The sequence below is a fragment of the Canis aureus genome, chromosome 20 (genome assembly GCF_053574225.1).
Source record: "Canis aureus isolate CA01 chromosome 20, VMU_Caureus_v.1.0, whole genome shotgun sequence".
Taxonomy (NCBI): Eukaryota; Metazoa; Chordata; class Mammalia; order Carnivora; family Canidae; genus Canis; species Canis aureus.
In genome coordinates, this window is record NC_135630.1 from 7,771,573 (window position 1) to 7,796,389 (window position 24,817).

General features: G+C 46.5%; 1 protein-coding gene across 2 annotated transcripts in view; it reads left to right on the forward strand.

Annotated features, from left to right (window-relative positions):
• Positions 1–24,817, forward strand: part of RNF150 (ring finger protein 150) — a 241,884-nt gene that overhangs the window by 212,016 nt on the left and 5,051 nt on the right. Inside the window, exon 7 of one of the 2 annotated variants that reach the window (XR_013358684.1) lies at positions 21,863–24,193. Coding sequence is in view for 1 of the 2 variants with exons in the window: in XM_077860935.1 (XP_077717061.1) it covers positions 21,863–21,981 (119 nt within the window). In the remaining variant the exon portion in view is untranslated. Of the gene's footprint in view, positions 1–21,862; positions 24,297–24,817 lie in introns of those variants that run through there. The other variant, XM_077860935.1, reaches the window with a different exon arrangement.

The following is a 24,817-nucleotide window of genomic DNA, read 5'->3' on the forward strand; positions in this document are numbered from 1 at the left end:
CATGCCAGCCCACGTGCGTGCGTGTGTCACGCGGTGCCATCCACTCTATGTCAGGGCGCTTCACCAGGTCTCCGCAGGGAGAACGGAGGTGGCCCACCGTGACTCTCCACGTATGGCTCCTGAAGATGAGACCGCGGTTCCACGTTGGCTTGGCACACAGGGAACAGCATCCCCAACCAATTTATGAATCGCCGTACCGTTAATGGACCGAACGGCTCCCTAATACCCCGAAGAGGAAGATGCACCCCTGCAAGTGGGAGCCCCTCGTTCTGGGCAGCATATTCCTAGCACCCGTGCCCTGCGACGGACGGACCCGCTTCCAGCCAAGTGACAGTTGGGTGGGCCCCCGTCCGACACTCGTGCAAGTGCCGCCTTCCCCCGATGAGGCCCCAAGTGGTACAGGTGCTGGCAGGTGAAGGCGGGTCTTCATTAGACAGCAGACAGTGATCCTAAGGTTTCCTGCCCCGGAGAGGTGCCCCGGAAGCAACGCACGCTCTCGGCCGCCGAGCTAAGCCGAGGCCCCGCCTTGGGCCCCACATCTCTGTGCCTCGGTTCCCTCACCTGTGAAGTGCAAGTACGAAGACGACCCACCTTGTGGGATGAAACGTAACCAAAACTCCTTGGGGAAGTGTCGGCTCCGTTAAAGCATCAAAAAGTGTTCTCTCGTGCTGTCTAAAGTGGAAGGGAGGAGGGAAGGCTTCCCTGACTGGAAGCCTGATCTCCCCTTCACCCCTTCCTCCCACCCCCCACCCTCCCCACTCATCAGTCTGTTCTCTGTGTTTATAGATCTCACTCTGCTTTGTGTCTGTTCACTCATTTGGCTTGGTCTCTCGGCCTGACTTACTTCACTCAGCGCTAATACCCTCTCGGTCCGCCTTTGAGGTCGCAGATGCCACGATCCCAGCCTCTCAGGGCTGCACCATAGTCCATCGTGTGTACATTCACCACACCTTCCTCGTCCATTTGTCTTACCTGGAGGCCGCTCCATATCTTGACTATTGTAAATAATGCTACCGTGACCATACGGGTGCATAGATTTTCAAATTACTGGTTTTATTTTCTTTGGGTAAATATCCTGTAGTGGAGTTATTATCAGGCTTCTTGGATGATTTTTTTCTAAAACTAGAGTCTGAAGTCTAGTGCTGCGACCCCAGAATGCCTGCCCAGGGAGAACAGACCTGCGGCAACTTGCACACCAGCTTGCACAAGTTATAAGATAACTCGTCTTATCCCTGCAATCCTGTCTACCCTGGTATTAATTTTATTCAGGGGCACTGGAGTCTGAACATTCTCTTGAACCCAACTAACTTCACCTCTTTCTTATTGACTCAGCCTTGAGACCTTCCCAACTGAACACATTTGGGTGCCATTTTGTGCGATTGGTCCTTGGGCGGATCCTTATTCATAAATCCCCCGTTGTCTGTCCATACCCACTAGTTCCTAATGACACCGATCCCAACCAGTGGGATCAATAGGAAATCTAAGTATATTTTTATTCGGTCTCGCCTTGTTTGTGATCTTGGTGGAGATTTAATCCTGGCATCCAGCATTGCTCTATGAGACAGAGACCACTGCCTTTTTATTATGAAAATAAGAGTTTCTTTGCTCATGAGACATTGTAGACCTGATTTGTGACCAACATACTGTGTTATAGGCATTCTTCTACATGTTGAGCATAAGCAGTAACTCTAGAGTCACCTCCTGGTAAAAGGAAGTACTTTCTGTAGAGAAAATACTTGAACACTCCTGAGATACTGAAGTCCTTGATCCAGTAGAGTAAAGGATGAATTTGGAAAGAATCATAATTGGTTTTCTCCACTCTATAGCTTTATTGAGGAAAGAGGTCTTTAGTGTCATAACATCAACTGCTGAAAAGGGTAAGGCAACAAGGTTGTATTTTATAGTTCCTTCGGATTTAGGGCAGCTAAGATCTGCACAGAGCACTAATTAGTTGGTAACCGCTAAGCAGCATTATCTTCTGTCCAAGACACAATGTAGAAAATATGTTTGGGGGGACGCCTAGGTGAGTTGAGCATCTCCCTTCGGCTCAGGGCGTGACCCCGAGGTCCCGGGATCGAATTCCGCATCAGACTCCTCTCGGGGAGCCTGCTTCTCCCTCTGCCTGTGTCTCTGCCTCTCTCTCTGTATCTCTCATGAATAAATAAGTAAGATCTTAAAAATATTTTTAAAAAGAAAAGAAAATCTGTTTGGGGAGCTGAATACAGTTGACTCTTGAACAACATGGGTCTGAGTTGCATGGGTCCACTTATATGCAGATACTTTTCAATAAATACGGTTCATTACTATAAATGTATTTTCCTTGTGATTTTCTTAAAACATTTCTTTTCTCTACCCTTATTATGGGAATGCAGTATATAATACTTATCACAGGCAAAGTGTTTATTAATCAAGTGTTTACGTTATCAGTAAGGCTTCGGGTCAACAGTAGGCTCTTCGTAGTTCAGTTTGGAAGCAGTCAAGAGTTATGCTTAGACACTTGACTGCATGGAGTCAGCACGCCTATCCTCTGTGTTGTTCAAGGGTCATCCATACTTGGAAGGAAGTAATAATGGTAGAAACTCTTTCTTTTTAAGACTTTTTTACCTTTATGAACATTAACGGTTATGGAACACATGGAAGTATGACTGAGCTCTCATTATGTATGTAGCTGATTTCTTTAAGTATGTTTTTACCCTCTGAGTCTTACCGTTGGGACTTTACATCGATGCGTGTCTGTGCTTACGATACACTCATCTTCTACTTCCCAGATTCTCTCAGTGCCTAGGCATGTATCCCCCTCTTGTAGAAACCCTATCTCCAAAAATGCAGCTGTAAAATGGAAAACCATGCTCACCTCTGATGCTGGTATTACTGTCAAGGTTTTGAAGGAAAAATAGTCTCAGAAATCTCAACCGGCTCTCACGCTGCCTATGCTCTCCTCTCCAGGAGATTTTTCTCTTAGGTGACTGTAGGAAAATTGAAGGGGGCCTGGGATGTGGTCTCCAGGGGTTAATGAAAAGGGTCTGGAAAGGTCCAGTTCTTAAGGACCCTTGCTCCTTTTTTTCAAGCTTGCAAATCCTGGGGGAGTGAGGGAGTTTACTCTCTCTGTGAGTCTCCAAAATTGAAGACAGTCCCTTGGTATCCATGGAAACCCAGCTCAGCACCAGATGAGTGCATTATATGTGATTTGGGGATTTATGCCTTTTTAACCCGTCTGCGCCATTATTTGCCATTATTGGCAAAGCATCCCATGTTGCAGGAGACTTTTGACAATAGTGTGAGGCACCTGTTTTTCCGTGGCGTAGTCATGTAGATTATTTGCAAGCAGGAAAAGCAGGAAAAAAGAAAAACCAACATTGAAGCCCAAATGGTAAGCTCTATCCAGCGATAGAGCCCCTCTTACTTGGGGGACACTGTCTATGCTTGTGTCTGTAGACCCTTCAGAAATACAGGTTCAAAATGCTCCTTCGTTTTGTGCTACTGGGGAACGGTGGCAAAATGATGAACGCGTCATGCAGCAACCTAAGGGGGCTGGGCAGGGGAACTCGTCGACATCAGTAATCTGCCCAGGAGCAGCAACGTGATCCTTTAAAAAAAAAAAAAAAATCAAGATTCAGAATCCACATGGGCCACGTGTTGAAATGACTCCGTAATGCAAAGATCAGAAAAGATCTTTACTAAGTGTAACTGGGGGGTAAGACATTATAAAGTACTCTGAAAATACCTAGACGACCTCACCGGAAGTCAACCTAGAAGCCAGTTTCATGAGTTCAACAAAGCCACTTCCCCCAGTGTCAGTCATCCGGTACCAGGTCCATTAATGCGTGTTTTGAACTAGGATGAAATCGCCCCTCCCCCGAAGACATTTAGATTCCGACAGATGTAAAACAGATGTGTACAAAGTAGAAGCTACTTTGCCAAGGGCTATGTTTTTTTCTAAGTAGGTCTCATTTGCCAGATCTGCTAAGGGCTCTGTCTACATAAGGGATCTGCGTAGCTTCGTGAGTTTACAGAGGAAGGGGGAGCGACCACTCTCAGGTTGCTGCACGAAATGTGAAGACCTTAGCCCCCATGGTAAATCCCACAGACTCCCCATGGGTTTCTTCAGGGGATTTAGCCTTTTGAACACACATTCAAGGATATTAGGATGAGATCCCTCTGTCCTCGATCTTCCATCCTTAATACTGGAGAATTGCCGGATTTTCCGTCATTTTCCTGAGGCTGTGCTTCATCATCGGTGTGTTCAGCCACTCATGATGGCCCCTCTAGAAATGGCACCTTTTGAATTCTTCTCATCTCTTCATTTTTAAGTTTAGGGAGCCTCTGGCTTAGCCACACCCCCGCCCATGCCAGCCCCAGAGAATTCCAGATACGTGGGCCCTCTTCTCAGAAACCATTAAAGACAAACAAGAAACTAGAGAATGTTCTTAGGAGCCACCTAGTAAGGTGAAGGGTCGGGAAGAACAGGAATAGGTTCCTGTCCCATATAAATAGATGAAACTCTTACCTCACTTACCGCGTAAGTGACTACTAGGCTACCACGTGGTCTAGGTCTTGTTTCTCTTAGCTTATTCAATGGTCCTGCTGATGCCCTCCTATAATGTTCTCCATGCAGCCCTGAAATTAGGAGAGTAGGAGTCTTGGGATGCCAGGGTGGGTCAGTCCTTTGGGCATCTGACTCTTGATCTCAGCTCAGGTCTCGGTCTCGGGGTCATGAGTCCAAGCCCCAAGCTGGGCCCCGCACTGGGCGTGGAGCCTAAATAATAATAATAATAATAATAATAATAATAATAATAATAATAATAAAAAGAGTAGGAGTCTCTTTCCCCAGTATTTTTAGCCTTTAAAAAACCAACATGATTTGCTCAGATCTTCCCATTCTTTTATTGAATGCATGCAGGTGGTAACGATTATATGTCATTTATTTGCATAGTACTGGGGCTGGAGGTGTGGCCGTGTCTATGTGAAATGAACCCCTGCCCTCTGAGAGCTAAGAGTCTGCTCCAGTTAAGAGGGAAGAAAAACATGCATGGGTGGAATATTTAAATACCTGTTCATCAGGTGTCAGGAATACTGTGGATTACAGGCACCCTTCAGAACGTGGGGGGGGGGGCTCCTGTTGGGCGGCGGGACCCTCTAACCTCTGGCCACACCCTACCCAGTGGGAAGGAACCTGCAGAAGTCAAGGAAATCACTCAAGAGCCCCTGCCCTACTTACTAGAGACCAAGTTAGCAGGAGGCAAACGGCTGTGGTGTGGAAGCCTGGAACTGGCCACATCCTTCTTTTTATTTGGGTTTTTACTGGCAAAACCCATTTTCAAACCCAGTACAAACATAGGACGATTCAAATGTAGTAAAGAGACAGACTCTTGGGTTTTGCGGGGGCTAATGAGAGGTGAAAAGGACCCGGCACAGAGTCCAGTGCAGCCCGGGCCTGCACCCTCCCTCCTGTCACCTGAGGAAGGGGCATTTGACAAGTTCACTGTGGCTACGGGTGCTTGTTCTGTTTGGTCTTGTTGGGCTTATCAGGAAACAGAGGTCAGATGAGCAAAGGAAATGAGCGGGTTTCACGAATGGTTCAACAAAGATGGAACCCTGTAGCCTCCTGACTAGCCATCTGCCTCTGAAGATGGCTACACTGAGTGCTGCGGCCAGGCCGGAAGGTAGAGGCTCCACCCTGTCTCGGTGCCAGTTACGTCCCCGCCTCCATCCCCCCTCCGTCCTCCCCTCCATCCTCCCCTCCGTGCCCCCCTCCATCCTCCTCTCTGTCCCCCTCCATCCCCACCTCCTTCCTCCCCTCCGTCCTCACCTCCACCCTCCCCTCCATCCTCCTCTATGTCCTCCCCTCCATCCTCTCTGTCCCTGCCTCCGTCCTCCCCTCTGTCCTCTCCTCTATCCTCCCCTCCATCCCTCCCTCCATCCCCTTCTCCGTCCTCCCCTCCGTGCCCCCCTCCATCCTCCTCTCCGTCACACCTCTGCCCTCCCCTCCGTCCTCACCTCCGTCCTCCCCTCCATCCTCCCCTCCTCTGCATCCTCCCCTCCATCCTCCTCTGCATCCTCCCCTCCATCCTCCTCTGCATCCTCCCCTCCATCCCCCACTCCGTACCCCCCCTTCCTCCCCTCCATCCCCCACTCCGTCTTCCCCTCTGTCTTCCCCTCCGTCCTCCCCTCTGTCCCCGCCTCGGTCCTCCCCTCCGTCCTCCTGCACCACAGCAGCGCCCGCTGGTCCCTAGCCGACCCCTGGACTGCTATGGAGCACTGAGCACCGAGCACCATCAGCAGCACCGAGGCAAGAACAGGAGGCCGGGTTCAAGGCCTAGCTCAGCCACTGAGGCGCTGCGGGAGACCTTGGGGGAAACGGCCCTTCTGAGACTCAGGCAGCGGCTCTCACAGGAGCTCAGGGGTCTCACAGAACTTGATAAAGTAGAGCAAATGATGGTGACGATGAAGACAGAATAATGATAGTGATAATTGTGAAAAAGGGCTTAAAACAATTCTTTCATTCTTTCTTGGGACCATCGATTGAAAGTGGTCATTTACGCTTCCTCATTTCTTTTGTTCTTCTGATGTTTACTTTCTGAAAGCCAAAAGAATGATAGCACCTAGGAGCTGCATAAAACTCCTTAAAATACCTCTTCCCTAGGGAAGAAAGTGACCATGTGTTCTTACTCCGAAAAGAAGGAAAGGAAAAGAAAACTAACATTTTATGGAAAATGTCCTGGAAGATACATACAAGGAAGAATTGTTACAATAGAAATTATAAATAATCTAAGCGTCTTTCTTTTTAGAAAAGGACAAATAGAATGTAGCATATTTTTAGATGGACTAGTTAGCAGCACTTAAACAGAATTAAATATAGAGTATGATTAAATCTCAAAAACAAGATTAAGAAAAAATAAGTTGAAAAATAACATTTACATCAAGCTTTCATTTGTGTAAAAAATTTAATACTTACACAAAATAGCACTTAACTTACTCATAGGTATATCTCTTACCTGCATAGATTTCTGGGCACGTGAGCCCTCCCTCACCCCCACCACCACACACATACATGTTTGTATAAAATGTACTGTAGGGATGAGCCCCTGGGGGGCTCAGTGGTTGAGTATCTGCCTTTGGCCCAGGTCGTGACCCCCCGCAGGGTCCTGGGATCGAGTCTTACATCGGGCCCCTGCATGGAGCCTGCTTCTCCCTCTGCCTGGGTCTCTGCCTCTCTGTGTGTCTCTCTGCAATAAATAAATAGAAATCTTTTTTAAAAAAATAAAAAATAAAACGTACTGTAAAGAGTCCTGTCAAGTCATATCAGTGGTTGCTTTGTTGGGAGTATAAAACTAGAAATGACGTACAAAGGCAACAAATGTGATTTTGCTGTTTTCGCTTTTATTGAAAAGACAAACCGAAATATAATATGGTTTATGAAGTGAATATTTATTCAGAGCCTAGTAGAACCCAGACTCTTCTTTCTGTGCTGGGGAATCTTGTGGTGCTGATGTCTCTGGCCTCATGCACATGACACTATATCGAACGAGACAGAAGGACATAATGTATAGAATAGAATATTAGCATAGGACTATCAAAAATAAAATTAAAATAAGGCCAGATAAGTCATCAGAGAGTGATCAGGGGCTATTAGCTCAGAGGACAGCTTCTCTGAGGAGGTGACTTTGGAAACCAGTATCAGTGCTCGGTGATGGAGGCATAGCACCCTCGGTCACTGTATTCCTCCCTACGCTTTTGTGACTTTTTTTGTTTTTAGTATCTAGCCCCATTCCCCTCACTCCCACCAAGAAAATCTGCTTCAAGGTACTGGGAGATTTTTAAAGAGGTACCAAACCCAGATAAAGCACTTAGGGACTTCAACCTTTTAACCAATGATTAGTGATAGTGAGTCTGGAAAAGCATTCCATAAATTCATGATTTAATTTAATATCTGGAAAACACCCAAATGCAAATCATTTTTTAAAGGTACTCACTTCAGAGTTCAACAAAATCTTCCTAAAAGGTAGGGATTCAAGAAAAATGGCAGTGATTCTCCAGGGCGAGGTAATGGGGGATGTAGGCATCAAGACTGTCATGGGGAGGGATAAGATTTGTATATTTATCCAAAGGGAGGATGGCTTTCTTTTTTTAAGTTTGAGAATGTGCTTGTAAAGGGGAAATGAAGAGTTGGAAGGAGCTGTTTAAGAAGTTAGAACACGGGGACTCCTGGGTGGCTCAGCAGTTGAACGTCTGCCTTTGGTGGTGATCCTGAGGTCCTGGGATCGAGTCCCATGTCGAGTTCCCCATGAGGAGCCTGCTTCTCCCTCTGCCTGTGTCTCTGCCTCTCTCTATGTGTCTATCATGAATAAATAAATGAAATCTTTAAAAAAAAAAGAAGAAGAAGAAGAAGAAGTAGTTAGAACACCTCGTCTCAACACCAACATAATAATAAGCGTTGTAATAAGCACATGACTATGGGTTCCTCGTGTGCCTCCTCACTTAGAAGTGGGTGAGATGGATTCATCCACCTGCAAACAACCTGAACAGCAGTTCCAGCTTCTCCGTTACCGCCATGAAAACCTACATTTTATTATTAAGGGTTTCTCTGAACCAGAAACTAGGCTAAGTGTTTCCTGTCCATTACCTTACTGGATTGAAAGAGTGAGTGATAAGTAGACCCTAAAGCTCTTCTGGCTTCATGTGCTTGGCTATGTAACAAAGGAGGCCCAAGAGAATAGAAGAGCAGTGGTTTCTCTCCCCGAGGGCCAGAGTGGAGGACAAATGTCTGGCTTAGCTTAATGGAGCCCCCCACTCATACGCTTTTCCCGTCATGCCCCCTTAACTGATTGATCAGCTTGCCTCTTTAGTGGTCCCTGATCCAAGTCCGGTGGAGGGGATGGAGGTCCCCCATGTACAGCGCCAAGCAATTCTGAGACACCAGCAGCATGTCCGAGAGTACAACTCAATTGTGACCCCATCTACGTGGAGATAGCATCAGATTCCCCAGGTTAAGGGTTTAGTCCCACAGCCCCCGCCCCCCGCCCCCCGCAACCACTTCTGATGCCAGTCATAAGCCCAGGCTGTCTCCTTGTGCTTCTGATAGACCAGCTATAGATTTTTGGTTCCAACAACCTCCTCCTTGGGTTCAACTAATTTGCTAGCACAGGAGCACCTGGGTAGCACAGTTGGTTAAGCATCTGACTCTTGGTTTTGGCCCAGGTTGTGATTTCAGGGTCATGAGATGGAGCCTCATGTCTGGCTCTGCGCTTCATCAACAACATGAAGAGGTGCATATGGCAAGTTCTCGAACAAAGGAGCTTCTTCCCCCAAGGAGCTTGGTGCCTGACCCTGAAGCATTCTGGTTCTCCAAGTGTGGAAGTTCTTAGAAAAAAAGGGACCAAAACGACATCCTCTTGGGTCTTTATGAAGGCGCCATTACATCGTCATGACTAAGTCATTGGCTGATTGAACCTTCCAGCCCCTCTCCTCTCCCTGGAGGTTGGAGTGGGATTGATCCAACCCTCTGATCATATGGTTGGATCTCCTGCCCTTGATGAGGTCCAGAAGCCACCTTCATTAATAATAAGACACTCATTTCATCTTTATGGCTCTAAAGTGTTTTCAGAAACTGTGGATGAAGATCAAATATATCTAAGAAATATATTTTGGTCATATGAATAATCAAATATATCTTTCTAATCATTATGTCACATTACATCATTTCTATCTCCTTTTGGTTTTTTTTTACTCTAAACTCATGGCAAGGAATTCCCATTGCATGGCCAAATATTGATTAAAATTCTGGTTTTTACTCTAAACACAAGGAGTTAGAAATGGCATCCTGTGAGCCAGAGGAATGGATTAGGTTATGATCTTATAATGTATGACTGGACCACTGCTCTTGCTATTATGTGCTTTAGATAGAATGTATTAGGTTTTCCAGGAAGGCATATCCATCTCAATTACTGTGAATTTTAGTAATTTGTTGTTGGGATACCAACTCATGCTCTCGGTCAAAATGCCAGGCCTCTTTAGCTAACTAAGATGAATCTAGCAGTTTTTGAGGGCTTATTTGTGCCACCCCTTTGAGTCTTCCCACTGTACCCCAAAACACGAGGTCGTAACCTATTCTCGCACCAGCCAAAGGTGAATTATGCAGCATTTGTTGGAGGAGGCAGAGGCAACCAGGGATTCTTCTAAACAAATGACTTGTAGTCTTGAAGTTTTATAAGCAGGCTTCTCCATGTGCTTTCTGGGGAAGCAGTTGGTCAGAATGGTCAGAAATGACAACCATAGTTAAAACTTTTTTTTTCATAGTAAAAACTTTAAATCGATTTTGGTAGTAGAACAGATTGATGTAAAAATGATGCCCACACACAGAGACCCAAATATGCTCTTGGCAGTGTCCAGCCTCTAGCACTGAACTGTTTATTGCCTTACTGTTTGCTTAGGTCCTTCTTGAGGACTTACATTTCAGCAGAATCCCTATTGAAAATGCTTCTTTCTTTTAAAAAGGTATGTGGGGCACCTGGGTGGCTCAGTGGTTGAGCGTCTGCCTTTGGCTAAGGTGGTGATCCTAGGGATCAAGCCCCATGTCGGATCACCTAGGAAAGCGTAGAGGGAGAAGGAAGGGACCTCCTCGGGCCACCCCCTTCTCTCCTTACACCAGGAATTATTGATTTAGGAAGCAGGAACCCTAACTCAGCAAAAAAGCAGAGCCCTGCAGTTTGGGGAGACTCTTAGGGATTAGCCCTAAAGGCAGGTAATATGGTGCCTTGGGCTCCCTGCGGGGAGCTTGCTTTTCCCTCTGCCTGTGTCTCTGCCTCTCTCTGTGTCTCTCAAGAATAAATACATAAAATTTTTAAATAAGTAAGTAAGTAAATAAATAAATAAATAAGGCATGTGTAAGAAACTGTGTTCCTACTTCTGCCCCCCCATCCCTTCCAGAGAGAAGTGAAAGATTCCCTACTTTGCCATGTTCTGCAGCTTGACCTTTAAACCAGACTTCTTGTTTCCATCAGAACCCTGTTCTCTAGTTTCCTCTGACTCTTGTGTTACTATCTTGTAACAGGGTGACACTTACACAAGCAGTAGGGATGAGGTTGTCACATGGTGAATGAGCTCTTGATGAAATGTTGATGCATCAGCCTACATCCAATAACACTGAGGAAACAGAACACTGGGGTGGTGACCGGGAAAGAAAGGGTACCCATTGTCTGCCAGCACGTTAATGGGTGAAGAAGGAAGAAGCCAAGAATCTAAATGGGAAATGAATAAAGCAGATTCTGAGTAAATTTATTAAATACAATGCTAGCAGTGCATCATCTGGCGTAGCATGTGTAACACACGCTGAAGCAGAGCACCGTGTGTATGTGTGCACGCACATGCGTGCGTATGTGTATATATACATAAATGTACCAAATGTCATAGTCTACAAAAAAAAGTATTATTATCACTATTTTGTTGAGAAAGATACTGAGACTGTTTATTTTTCCGCAATTTAAGCAAGTACTTCTTATGCACAGGATAATAAAATCCATGTGTGTGGGGCGGGGTGGGGGGGAGTTCATGACTTTTCAGCCTGGCATTCAAATTCCTCTTCATTTTAGTACAGCCTGCCTTTCCAGCCTCATCACTGTAATCAGTGAGGCCAGTCAGGAAAATGGCAATCACTCTAGGTATTTAAAAAGAGGGGAATTTAATACAAGAAGCTGATCACAAAAATCTTGGGGAGAAAATGAACGCCAAGCCTTACCTCACACCATATATAACATTAACTTAAAATGGATCCTAGATCTTCAACATGTGATATACCAGGATCATCTTGATTCAGGAAAAGCATTTGACAGAGTTCTACACACAGTCATGATAAAAAACATTCAATAAACTAGAAATAGAAGGAAATTACCTCAGTGTCTTAAAAGTCACATAGGAATAGCCCACAACAAACATCGTACTCGGTGAAAAGCTGAAAGCTTTTTCTCTAAGATCAGGAACAGAACAAGGATGCTTGCTGACTCTCACCACTTCTATTTAACACAGCACTGAGTCCTAGCCTGAGCAGTTAGGCAAGAAAAAGGTAGAAGGCATCCACATTGGAAAGAAAAAGTCATAGATCTATGTGTGAAGATGACGTGATAATATGTAGAAAAATCCCAAAGATTCAAAAAAATTCCTATCCGCACTAATAAATAAATTCAGCAAAATTGCAGATACAAAATCAACACACAAAAAACAACTGCTTTTCTATAACACTAATGATGAATAACCTGAGAGGAAATTAAGAAAATAATCTAATTTACAATAACACCAAAAAGAATACAGTATTTAGGAATAAATGTAACTAAGGAGATGAAAGACTTGTATACTAAAAACTATAAATAAAATATTGCCCAAAGAGGGGCACCTGGTGACTCAGTTAGTTAAGCACCTGACTCTTGATTTCAGCTCAGGTCATGATCTCAGGGTTGTGAGATCGAGCCCTATGTTGGGCTCTGTGCTCAGTGTGGGGCCTACTTCAGGTTATCTCTCTCCCTCTGCCTACCGTCCTTCTCCCTGTCTAAAACCAACAACAACAACAGCAAAAAGCATTTCCAAAGGAGATTGAAGAGACACAAATAAATGGAAAAATATCCCATAGTCATGGATTAGAAGACTTAATATTGTAATGTGTTGACACTACCCCAAATAATCTGCAGGTCCAATTCAGTCCCTACCAAAATCTCAATGGCATTTTAAAAAATATATTTATTTATTTTGAGAGAGAGAGAGCACATGGAGAGGGCCAGAGAGAGAGGATTCTGGGGATCTGTTGCACAACAATGTACTTAGAGTGGAGAGGAGCGTGTATTTGAAAATGTTGTGTATTTGAAAATTGTTTTGAGGGTGAATCTAATGAGTTATGGTCTTTTGACACACACACACACACACAGAGTTTGGCCATTTTTTATATAATTTACATATACCTACCATATGGATCCAACACTGCACTTCTAGGTGTTTACTCAAGAGCAATGAAGATGTATGTCCTCCAAAAGACTTGCATGCAAATGCTCATAGCAGCTTGATTCCGGATAGCCGAACCCTGGAAATAACTGCAATGTGTGTCACCTTGTGAGTAGATAAGCAAACTGTGATATATCCATCCAATGGAATACCATTCAGCAATAAAAAGGAATGAATTATTGATACATGCAACATCATGGATGGGTCTCAAAATGAGTAGACTGAGTGAAGGAAACCCTGACGCCAGCGAGTGCGCCGTGCCAGGAAATGGCATTTATATAAAATTCTAGAAAATGCACCTTAAATTAGAGCCACGATTCTTCACTGGGAGTGATTTAGCCTCTCCAGTGACATTAGGCAATGTCTGGAGGCTTTTTTGGTTGTCTCAGTGGGGGAGAGGATGACACTACTGGCATTCAGTGGGTAGAGATCAAGGTGCTGCTACATCCTACAATTCACAGGACAACCCCGCACACACACACGCACAGCATTTGGGGTTGGATAATTCCAGCCCTAAATGTCAATTATACCAGTGTTGAAAAAAAATCTGAAAAAGAGTTAACTTTTTCAAAAAAACAGATCAGATGTCACCGGAAGCCAGTAACTGAAGGAAGGATTGACCATAAAGGGGCATTGGGACACTTTGGGAGGAAACAGAAATTTTATCTCAAAACACCCTCAGGATCGTAATGGTGGTTGCACAGATACATACGCCCATCACATCCATCAGAACTGATCACATTGTACACTAGGCTCCACGCATACCATGGGCTCAAACTCATGACCCTGAGATCCAGAGTCACACAGGCTCTACTGACTGAGCCAGGTGCCCTCAAATTATATACTTTAAACAGATGCAATTTAGTGTAGGTAAATCATGCTTCAGTAAAGTTGATTTACTAAAAAAAAAAAAAAATAGTGTACCCAGGGGTGTTACCAAGAGCTCTCGAGTGTGTATCTGCTCTTCTGATGTTGCCAGAGCTGTCTTACTTCTTTGGGGAAGCCACCAGCCCTGACGCTAACTGGGAACCCACACTCTCCCCACTCCGGGCGGTTGGCAGTTGAAACCACTGCCACCACTTCTGGAACCCACAACCTGAACCAGAAGTGTAGTAGCTTCCCTCTTCCCCCTCCCTCCACCTCCTTGGAGCCAGCTGGGAAAGCATTCTGGGAGATGCAGTTCCCAGCCTTCTAGCTCCCTGTGAACGTGAACGAGAGAGCACAGAGGGCAGGAAGGGTGCAAAATCCCTCTGAGATTCGTCTGGCACGGGGCTCGTCATCGTCCATGACCTAAGCAACCGTTGAATCCACGTGCCTTGATGTTTGCTCTGATGACACCTAATCATTCTGGTCCGCCTAAAACGAATGCCATCCCCCCCTTCCCAGTACCAGTTAGACCTCACCACTGGGTTACCTGTGACCTACTTCATGAACCCTTTGGATGAGCCAGTTGGAGGCAAAATTCTCCCCACCCCTTTGTTTCTTTAGCACTTTATTTATACTACGTTTAGCATCTATCCCCTTCGATTAAACTTACGTAGCAGGTACAAGTCTGATTGATCTCCTGTACTAGATCGAGTTCAACCTAAAGGTAGAGGCTGTTTTAGTTCACCTTTATGTCTTGCCGTTGCTGCCCCTTCCTGGGTACGTGACTTTGGACGAGCTGGTCCACTTGTACCATGTGTAGCGCTCCCTGGGCAACCGTACACCCGCTTGCCCACTCAAAGTCGGACTAACTCGGGACGGGGAGTCCGTAGGCGGTGCCCCGGCCCCCCAAAACCTCACTTCTGAGAAGACCTGGGAAGACAAGGTTGCAAGTCAGCCAGGCCGGTGAGCATCTCCCCTCTGGTGCTCTTGCGTCTACAGCGGTGGTTGGAGATGAGGTCTTGTTTTCAAGAAGAAACGCGCTGGGAGCAGTGGACGGAAGAGCTCCACTTTCCTTTGAAACCTTATTTTTCATGGGAAAAAAAAAAAAAAAGCTTTTATGTGATGCAGAGCGGCTCCTGGCATGAAACGCCAGGCCTCCTGGAGAATCAGGACACCTGGGGGGTTCTAGTCATCACCACTTTGCTCCCAACATGAAGAAGGTTCCTCTGAGCACAGTGTTTGCTAATTGTGAGCAGAGACAGGCAGGAAATATCAAACCTCATTCTGGGAAGGATGATCTTCTTCTTTAGCTTTGAAAAACCACCACGAAGAAACAATTAAGTAGGAAAGCGGTGACTTCATATGAAAAGTGTCATGTCAAGGTAGTAGAACACAGGGGATCCCTGTGGGGCTCAGCGGTTTAGCGCCTGCCTTTGGCCCAGGGCGTGACCCCAGAGTCCCGAGACCGAGTCCCACATCGGGCTCCCTGCATGGGGCCTGCTTCTCCCTCTGCCTGTGTCTCTGCCCCGCCCCCCATCTCTCTCTGTCCCTCTCTGTCTCTCATGATGAATAAATTAATTTTAAAAAGTCTAACAAAAAAAGGGGGTAGTAGAACACAAAGTAAACCAAAATAGGCACCAGAAAGAAAGCCGAGCACCCTTGCTGCATACAGTAATGAGCCCTCGAGCTCACCCAGGACGCAGTCTCCTCAGAGGACGGTGCTTGTTAAGCTTTTGGTGGTTTCTGCGAGAATCCAGCGGAAGCAGTCCCCTTACCACATAGCCATAGAGGCGTGCGTGTGATTGTAGGTACCTGGATGCACCTGCTAATCCTCAGGTTAAGGGTCTCACCTCTGAAGTGTAGATGTGGTCAAGTTCACGCACTCCGGAGCCAGGACTAGGTTCGAATTCTAGTTCCCACCCCTCCCTGCAGCGTCAGCTCAGGAGGTCTTTAACTTCTCTGAGCTCTACTTCTAGCACCTGAAGATGGACGTAATACTATGTCACGGGTTGATTTTGAATATTAGACTAGACAATCTGTTTAAACACTTGGCATGATCCCCGGCAGGTACTAAGGACTCGATACTGCGCTGAGATTGTTATCAGCTAATAAAATACAGAACTTGAGCCCTACATGGCCCGGGAGGAACTCACCCACTCTCAGTGCTACGGAGGTCTGCCAAGGGCCTCCTGTTTCTGAGGGAGCGTGGCGGGATCCTGAAATGGCAACGATGACAGTGGTGTCATCGGGGAAATGACGGGGGCAGGCCCGGGAGGCCCGACGTCGGGCAAGGCGGATCTCAGTGTCTTCTGGTCTCAGGAAGGCACGCTCTATGCGCACTTACACCAGCCACAGCAGAAATACGACGGCAACGCCCATTTCACAAAGGGAACCTGCGAGCCTGTAGGCAATTTTTGTTTTTTAAAGAAGGAAGAGAAAGATCAAAGCTATTAATCATTTACGGACCCAATAGAATACATCCCAACACGAAGAATGTTTTTGGTTAACCACAGTGATTTTGTTTACAGTTAAATGTGGAAATGTATGAAAGCGGTAGTTATGGGTCAATACAATAGGTTACAAGGCTCCATCTAAAATGGAGTATTTTCAAAAAAAAAAACACAAAAAAATAAAAAATAAAATAAAATAAAATATAAAATAAAATAAAATAAAATAAAATGGAGTATTTTCTGCCCACCATCTCCTCAGATGCTCATGAACGCTGCGGTAAAGACACTCCAGACTACAAACTGGATGACGGGGTTAGCCTTAAAATCCACCCAACCGAACCGGTGGTACTCACAGTACCTCGTCTCTTTGGGTATGGATTGCTGATGGTGGGTCCAGGCCTATACGGGAGAGAAACCTGAATATGCTGAAGAGAAAAGAAGGAAACGAGTCGATCTCTGCCCATTTTCAGTCTCTTTGGGGGCTCACCCTCCTCTCCTGTTCTTCCACCCTTTCCTTAAATGTGAGGTTTTAAACGTACGTATCTACACAGGCCAAGTACCATGAACCAGGGCCGCAGACCCAGAGCGTCTTTGCCCTAAGCTAAGCAGGGCAGCCTTCCTGCTGCCCTCAAGGATTCCGCTCCGGGAATTGGGCATATACGGCCAGAGATCTCTGTTTCCAAGATAAATCTCAAGTCTAGGTTTGTATGTAAAATATCCTGACTTTTAAATAGAAGAAAACATGGCGTGGGCCAAACAAGTCGTGTTGGCAGCATGAGTTGGACCCTTTGGCCGTGGGTCTCCGTGTTCCAGGGACCTCTGCCCCTCGTGTTTTCTCTATGATCTTTTCCTAGAGAAACGTCATCCACTCTTATGGTTTCAAATCTCTTTGGGAAGCTTCTCACATCATTTATTGTCCTCCAGATCCCTGTAGCTACCTGCCGACCCCACGTCTCCTTTCGCAGGTCTTACCGGTGTCTCCAACCTGGCGCACATGAAACCAGACTCTTTTTTTTTTTTTTTTTAAGATTTTATTTATTTATTCGTGAGAGACAGAGAGAGAGAGGCAGAGACACAGACAGAGGGAGAAGCAGGCTCCATGCAGGGAGCCCGATGGGGGACACTATCCCTGGATCCCGGGGTCACATCCTGAGCCCAAGGCAGACGCTCAACCGCTGAGCCACCCAGATGTCCCTGAAACCAGACTCTTGATCTCTCCCCACCAGTTCATCTTCTTGCTGACTACATGGTACCTGTATTGCTCAAGAAATGTGGGCGTTATCCTCTACTTTCTCCTCTCTGGCTACCCTTGCGCAGCGATCACCTACTTCTACAATATTTCTCCGGTGTGTCCCCGTATCTCCCCAAGCCACCATCACATTTCATCTATTTTGCTGCAATAGCTTCCTCCAGATTCCCTCCCCTCTTTGTCCTACTGACCTGTTCTCCACGTAACAGCAAGAGCAATCTTTTAAAATATTAAGTGGATCCTGTGACTCTCTGTTTCAGCCCTCTCGATGTCTTTACAATGCATGAAAACCAAGAGAAGGAAGTATGTCAAGTGGGTATGGTACCACTGCATCCAATGGACTGAGAGTAATTTTTTTTTCATCTGTAAGACAGGAATCATGATACCTCCATCAAAGGGGTGTTGTGAGGACTCAGTAAAGGCCAATGTTATTTCTGCCTTTCTTTTGTATCAGCTTTTGCAGGGAAGGAGGTAACAGTTCAGTGAACCTTTATATTGTTAATAGCTACTTTACACTCCCCAATTGGTACCACCTACAGAGAACCTTCTAAATGTTTTAGTGACAGTGGTTTCATTTGTATTATTGTGGCGGCAAAGAAAAACATCTGCCTTAATTAAAAGATAAAGCCTAGCTGGCTCAGTAGGTTAAGCATTTGCCAGGCCTTGCTCGGATCAGGTCGTGATCTCTGGGTCCTGGGATTGGGCCCCTCCTCGGGCTCCCCGCCCCAAAAGGAGGCTGCTTTTCCCTCACCTTCTGCCTGCTTGTGTGTGGACTCGCGCTCTCTCTTTCTCTGTCAAATAAATAAAATATTAAAAAAAAAAGAAAAGATAAAAACCCCACTTTTAAAAATTATGGAACAAGCCAAGTTCAATTAAAATCACAGGACAGAGATCCCTGGGTGGCGCAGCTGTTTGGCCCCTGCCTTTGGCCCAGGGTGATCGCACCCTGGAGACCCAGGATCAAATCCCACGTTGGGCTCCTGGTGCATGGAGCCTGCTTCTCCCTGTGTCTCTGCCTCTCTCTCTGACTATCATAAATAATTTTTTTAAAAAATCACAGGACAGAGTAAAATAATAATTTCAAATGTTTTCAGATCATTTTTTTTAAGTTTTGAAATGGAAAATGATTAGCTGATAGGGTTGAGGCACTGCTACATCATGAAAATTGAACCACTTTTTGGCAAGCATCCGATTTCATTGATTTGAATTCAGCTTTGCCCGGAGCTGGGCGAGACAGTTTCCAAAATAGCATCATGAATTCAGCGGCGTAGCCCTATCAGTCCCCATGGCCTTTCTGTCTTTCGATTCACAAGTTCCAATTTAGAAAACACCACAGTGAGAATCATGAAATCTGCTGAGGCCAGTGGCTTAAAAAGCCAGGAGTAAAGGTGAGAAGCTGCCACCGCAGGTACATGGAGCATCTTTATAGAACTCTTAACTCAGCCCTTCATGTGGGTGGCCTTTAAAAAAAAAAAAAAAAAACCTAGATATTTATGAGTCATAAAACCACTCCATGACGAGCTCCTTGGTTGACGTACAGTGTACTTGTGAGCTGAAAATGTTGGCTGCCCTTGAGCTGAATTAGTTCATGAACCATTGCAAAAAAAAAAAAAAATAGAGATTATAGGTCTATACTATAACCCTCATTTTTTATCTCCAGGAATAAGTATAATCAGCTTTCACTACACCTCAAAGTAGTGAATTCTCCCATTTGGTATATACTTGAAGTAAATATATAACACACAGCCCTCTTTTGATTAATAAAAGAATGTTTTAAATAAAAATAATTTGAAGGGTTGTGCACAAAAAGAGGCAACTTTGTTCCTCGGTGGTCATTTTATTGAATATTTGCTGAGAAACCAGCATGTAGGAGGCGCTGTGCTAGTTTGACATCAACATATACAGGTACAAACTGTAACAACTAGAAAGGACTCTGAGATATCCAGTCCAGAATCATTTTCTTTAATGTTTTATTTATTTATTCATGAAAGACACACAAAGAAAGGCAGAGACATAGACAGAAGGAGAAGCAAGCTCCCTGTGGGGAGCCTGATGTGGGACTTGATCCCAGGACTCCAGGATCACACCCTGAGCCGAAGGCAGACACTCAACCACTGAGCCACCCAGGCATCCCCAGAATCATTTAATAGACAATTCAACTTTAACCCTAAAGGAGAAAGGGACTTACATAGAGCAACACGTGTAGTTACTCACTATAGCTGAGACTAGAATACAGTCTCATAAAGTAAAACAGGTTCCCAATTCTCATGAAAATCATTTTAATTATATATACTTCTCATTGCAAAAGTGATGCTAATTTAGGAGAGTGCCGAGTCGATTGAACACATGAGACTACTTCCAGCCTCTCCTAAAACCCCACAAAGACTGTAGCAAACGGATTTTGTAAGGTGTAGACCAAACATGGACAGGGAAAAGGTAAAAAGAGACAATAACAAGAGCTGGGCAGCTGAAAAAAAAAAAATGGATGAAGGACCAAGGACTTAGTGGATCTGAGAAACAAAGCCGAGCTCCCATGTCCAGCTCTGCAGGTTGGGCACTGTCCAAATCTAGTGGACACTGCTTACCTAGACTCCAAAGGGAAGGCTTTCTCTGGAGCGGTGCTGAGCATAGCCTGCACAACAGCAAGCAAGCTGTGGCCCTGAGGAGAAAACAAACGCAAAGCAGCCATAAGGGAAGGGAAAACCATCCCAACTTGCAAAAAAAATTCCCCAAAAGTCAGGGGTTGACAGTACCAGACAGCTCTGGGTAAGAGGATAAATGGGAAGGAAGTGCACATGCACAATTAAAACCGGGCTATAGGTGCAGGTACAGATATAGACGGAGTACAGGTGTAGTCACAACTGCAGGTGTAGGTACAGGTATTCGCCAGCCTAGCATGTATTTTGTTGTCAAGTGTGGGGCAGGGGTCCAATTCCACCTTTTGTTTTCATGTAAAAGAATGCTGTGGAAAAAAAAAAAAAAGAATGCTGTGAGCATTTTTTTATGTAACTGCAAGCTCTTTGGAAATGTCCCTTTAGAGAGGGGCACTTGACGGGATGAGCACTGGGTGTTATTCTGTATGTTGGCAAATTGAACACCAATAAAAAATAAATTTATTATAAAAAAAAATTTTAAATGTTGAATTTAAAAATAAATAAATAAATAAATTTATTTTTTAAAAGAAAGGAAATGTCACTTTAATTGCTAGGACAAGAAGATTGTGCTCTAAAAGCAACACGCTTTCCTCGAGTATTCTATATTGTTGGACTTTGTTACTTGAGGTCTTCTGCTATGAATAATGCTTCAATGAATATTTTTGCATCTCTATTTCTCTATGATACACCCCATAAATGAAATTACTGAGTGAAAATGTCACAGAGCTACATGCAGTATACCAAAGTACCTGCCTCAGTGTACTATTGCATTTTTTTAAAGAATGAAGATTTTATTTAAAAAAAAAAAAAAAAAAGAGAGAGTAGCTTGGGCAGCCCGGGTGGCTCAGCGGTTTAGCACTGCCTTCGGCCAAGGTTGTGACCCCGGGGTCCCAAGATCAAGTCCCGCATCGGGCTCCCTGCGTGGAGCCTGCTTCTCCCTCTGCCTGTGTCTCTGCCTCTGTGTGTGTGTGTGTATGTGTGTGTGTGTCTCATGAATACATAAATAAAATCCTAAAAAAAAAAAAAAAAAGAGTAGCTATTTTTACCGTATAGTTATCGGTCATTTATACGATACTGCTCTGTGAATTCTATTAATAGCAACCTGTGCCCATTTTTCTGGGTAGTTTTTCTTTCTGATGTGAAGGCTGTATGTTGAAAATACAGCCCCTTTGTGAAATTTGCACGAATATCACAAGTTTGATGTATGCCTTTTGATCTTATTTTTCATGTTTTTAATATTTTTTGAATTTCATGCAAACTTACCCATCTGTTCTCCTGTGAATTGCTCAGCTGTTTTCCCACGTAGAATTTCTTGCCCTGCTTTGATATATTAAGTATTTTCCTGCTTAGATATAGCCTTCTAAGATACATCTTCTTCTAGCTATATTGGTTTCTTTTCTATACTTGCTTTTTGACCTATTTAGAATTTATTTTGCACTACAGCGTGAGATGAGGATCTAATTAGGGTTTTTTTTTGTTGTTTTTTTTACAAAACAGCCAATTTCTCTAGTACCTTCTCATGGCCATCAAAGAAATGCTATTAAAGACAGGTGTAAAAAAATAAATAAAAAATACAAAACTAAAGACAGGCGTATTAAAGGACCTAGCCCCAGAGGCAGAGGCCGGCGCTCACGGTGAGCTTTGCTGTCTCCCCGCAGGCGAGCCGGAGCCGGCTGTCAGCAGCGACTCTGACATCTCGCTGATCATGGCAATGGAAGTCGGGCTGTCGGACGTGGAGCTCTCCACCGACCCAGACTGCGACGAGGCGAAATCCTGAGCCGGTGACCGTCGGAGAAGGGGCCCCGGCGGACGGAGGGAGGTGTGCCTCGAGAATGGACGGGCCCGCGGCCTGCACGACCTCCCGGGCCCAGCCATCGGGGCCGCCTTTTCCCCCGGGCCCTCGTGGGCTGGCGCCTCGGGAGCTCGCGACACGCGCACAGGGGACACGGGTCAGGCCTCTGCATCTTGCCTCCTCTATTTCCAGGTCTTGTTTCATCGTTCGGGGAATGTGGTTCGGTTTCCTTGGCGGCTTCGGGTTAGAGGCCGTGAGCCGTTTCCATGGGCCCGGCCTCCTGGGGGGTGGCACCCAGGGGCGCCCAGGCCTGGCCACCCACGGCCCGAAGCGCGGGGCTCCGGGGGGTGCCCGCCCCACTCCCGGCCGGCCCTCGGGAAGAACCCGAGCTCCTGCGGGGGCTTCCTAAGCACCTTGGCTGCGGAGACCCCAGCCCGGGCGCCGACCCCGCCGCGCCTGCGGCCCACCCTGGGCACCGCAGCCCTCCGCCCCCCTTGCCAGGCCCTGCTGACAGCCCACGTGAGAAGGAAGCGTCACTGTGCCTGGAACTTCGGGTCTTGGACAGGAATGCCACACTCAGAGGTCCCCTCCGGGCCACTGGCGCTGCCGTCGCGACTGTAGGACTGTAGCCGGCACTGCAGGCCTGGCTTTAAGGCCAGAGCCACGTGTTCTTCCCCAAAGCGCAGTGTCTGTTAGCTTGGTCTCCCCCGGGCCAGAGCAGTCTTCTGTTTCCTCCACGAGTGGCCTCCGCAGGAGACGGAGGCTGCAGAGGAGACCCGGTCCTCCTTGAGCCCAGGGCCCGACACAGCGGGGCCGGGTAGCACCTAGCTGGCACCCACCGCCCACACGCGGCAGGCCGCCCGGAAGGCCTAGGTGACTCCTTAGCAGCCCCCTGCCCAGGGCTCACCGAGGACAGCGAGTGAGGAGGGACGTGCGGTTTGATGAACCATTTGATCCAGAAGTCGGCGAGGGCTTTGGCTAACCAAGCTTCTCCCGGCGGAGACAGACGGGCAGACAGGAGAGGACGCGTCAGATCAATACTGAACCCACCGGCGTTTTTAAACTACTTACGTTTTTATTCTTTTTTTGTAACTATGACGGAGATGTGCTATTTTTCCAGTGGGCGATTTTGTAACACACTTAGACTATCCCGACGCGGAGATGACTGAGGCAGCGAGTGGCTTCCCCGGACAACCACGAGGCCCCCGTCCTCCGGAGACGGCCGTGCGGCCGCGTGGGTTGCCAAGACGGAGAGCCTTCCTCGCGGACTCACTTACGTCTTCGACGAGGCCTTGCCACCTCACTACACTAAGACTCATCCAAAGACAAGAGCTCGGTTGTGTCGTAGACCCCGCTGCCTCGGAAACACGGGGCGTACGTCAAGGGAGAGCATGTCAGACTACTGGCTGCCCCTTTCTCGGCACCTTTAACGGTTTCCTGTGGGATGCTCCCTGGGTGGGCAGCGAGGCAGAGAAAATGACCACCACCCTCGGGAATGTCACCTCCCCCTGGGATGACACTTCCTGCAATGGAACCCGGCCAGTGTGCAAAGGCGGGCGGGGAGGAGCAAGGACGTCACTGAACGGAGAAGCGGGAGTCCCGGCCGAGCCACAGGCTGGTGGGCCTCGTCGCCTCCACCTGTGAAATGAAGGAGTTGAACGAGATGGTGGCCAAGGCCCCTTCTGACCTGAGGACCGCTAGCGAGCTCTCTGCCAGGGGAGCCATGTGCTTGCAGGTGGCCGTGCCCTCTAGCGGCCGTGCCCTCATGCCCTAGGGAGGCGGTTCCTTGACAGGCAACACGCTAATGGCCTCTGGGCCCCTGCGCTCCTGTGAGGCTGAGTGTCCAAATGCTTCAAGGTTTAAGTCCAAGTAGGAGTGGTTTTGTCTAGCCTGGTGTTAAACCCACCGTCTGTCACAGAGTTTGTGATCTCTGGACACCTTCACACCCCAGTCCTCAGCGTAGACTTCTTCATCGCAAAGTGTTGCCTTCCCTCGGTCAGCGTAGGGTTCCAGCGTGGACTCCTTCAGTCAGCAACGCCTGAAACGCACTTCGGTACTCGCGGACGTCAGGTGGAATCAGAAGGATGATTCAAGAGCAAGAGAAATACAGATTGCATCCCACACCCGGGAGGGAAAATGCCTTTGGATCGAATACTTGTCAGTTTGATGAGTGTCCCCTCTTCCTGCCAGTGACCAGGTAAAGCAGGACTTGCTTGCGTATGTACGCCGTGCTAGTGGCAACCCCTATGGGGTGAGGCCCATGCTGCGTGGATGACGAGAGGCCCCAGGTTGGCGGGGGGGGGGGGGGGGGGGGGCGGAGGGCACTGAGGCCTGTGGCTTTACCCCAAGGAGGCTGTGCTGCAAAACCCCTGAGCCTTGGAGGCTCTCCATTTACCAAAGGTTTGTTTCCGGAGGATTTAACTATGGCTTTGGTAGCCTAAAAAAAAAAAAAAAAAAAAAAGTTAACCAGCATAGAAGAGTTTAAGAGAAATAAAAACCTTCTCCCATAGCCTTGTTCACCTCCTCACCCACCCCAAAGAGGAAATTCTGAGCTGGGAACCCTCTAGAAGTATATGCAGACTTCAGGCATGTTTACAGATGTGCATTTTTCCGTAGTGAGTGTCCAGACCAGCGCTATCCGATTGAAATGTAACGCAAGTCACCCACGTAAACTTTACATTTTCTGCTGGCTACGTTTTTTTTTTATTTTAGTTTTAATTTTAATTTTTATTTTTATTTTTATTTTGGCTGTGTTTTAAAAAGGAAAAAGGAACAGTTGAAATGGATTCTAATGATATATTTAATCCTTTTGTTTCAACAT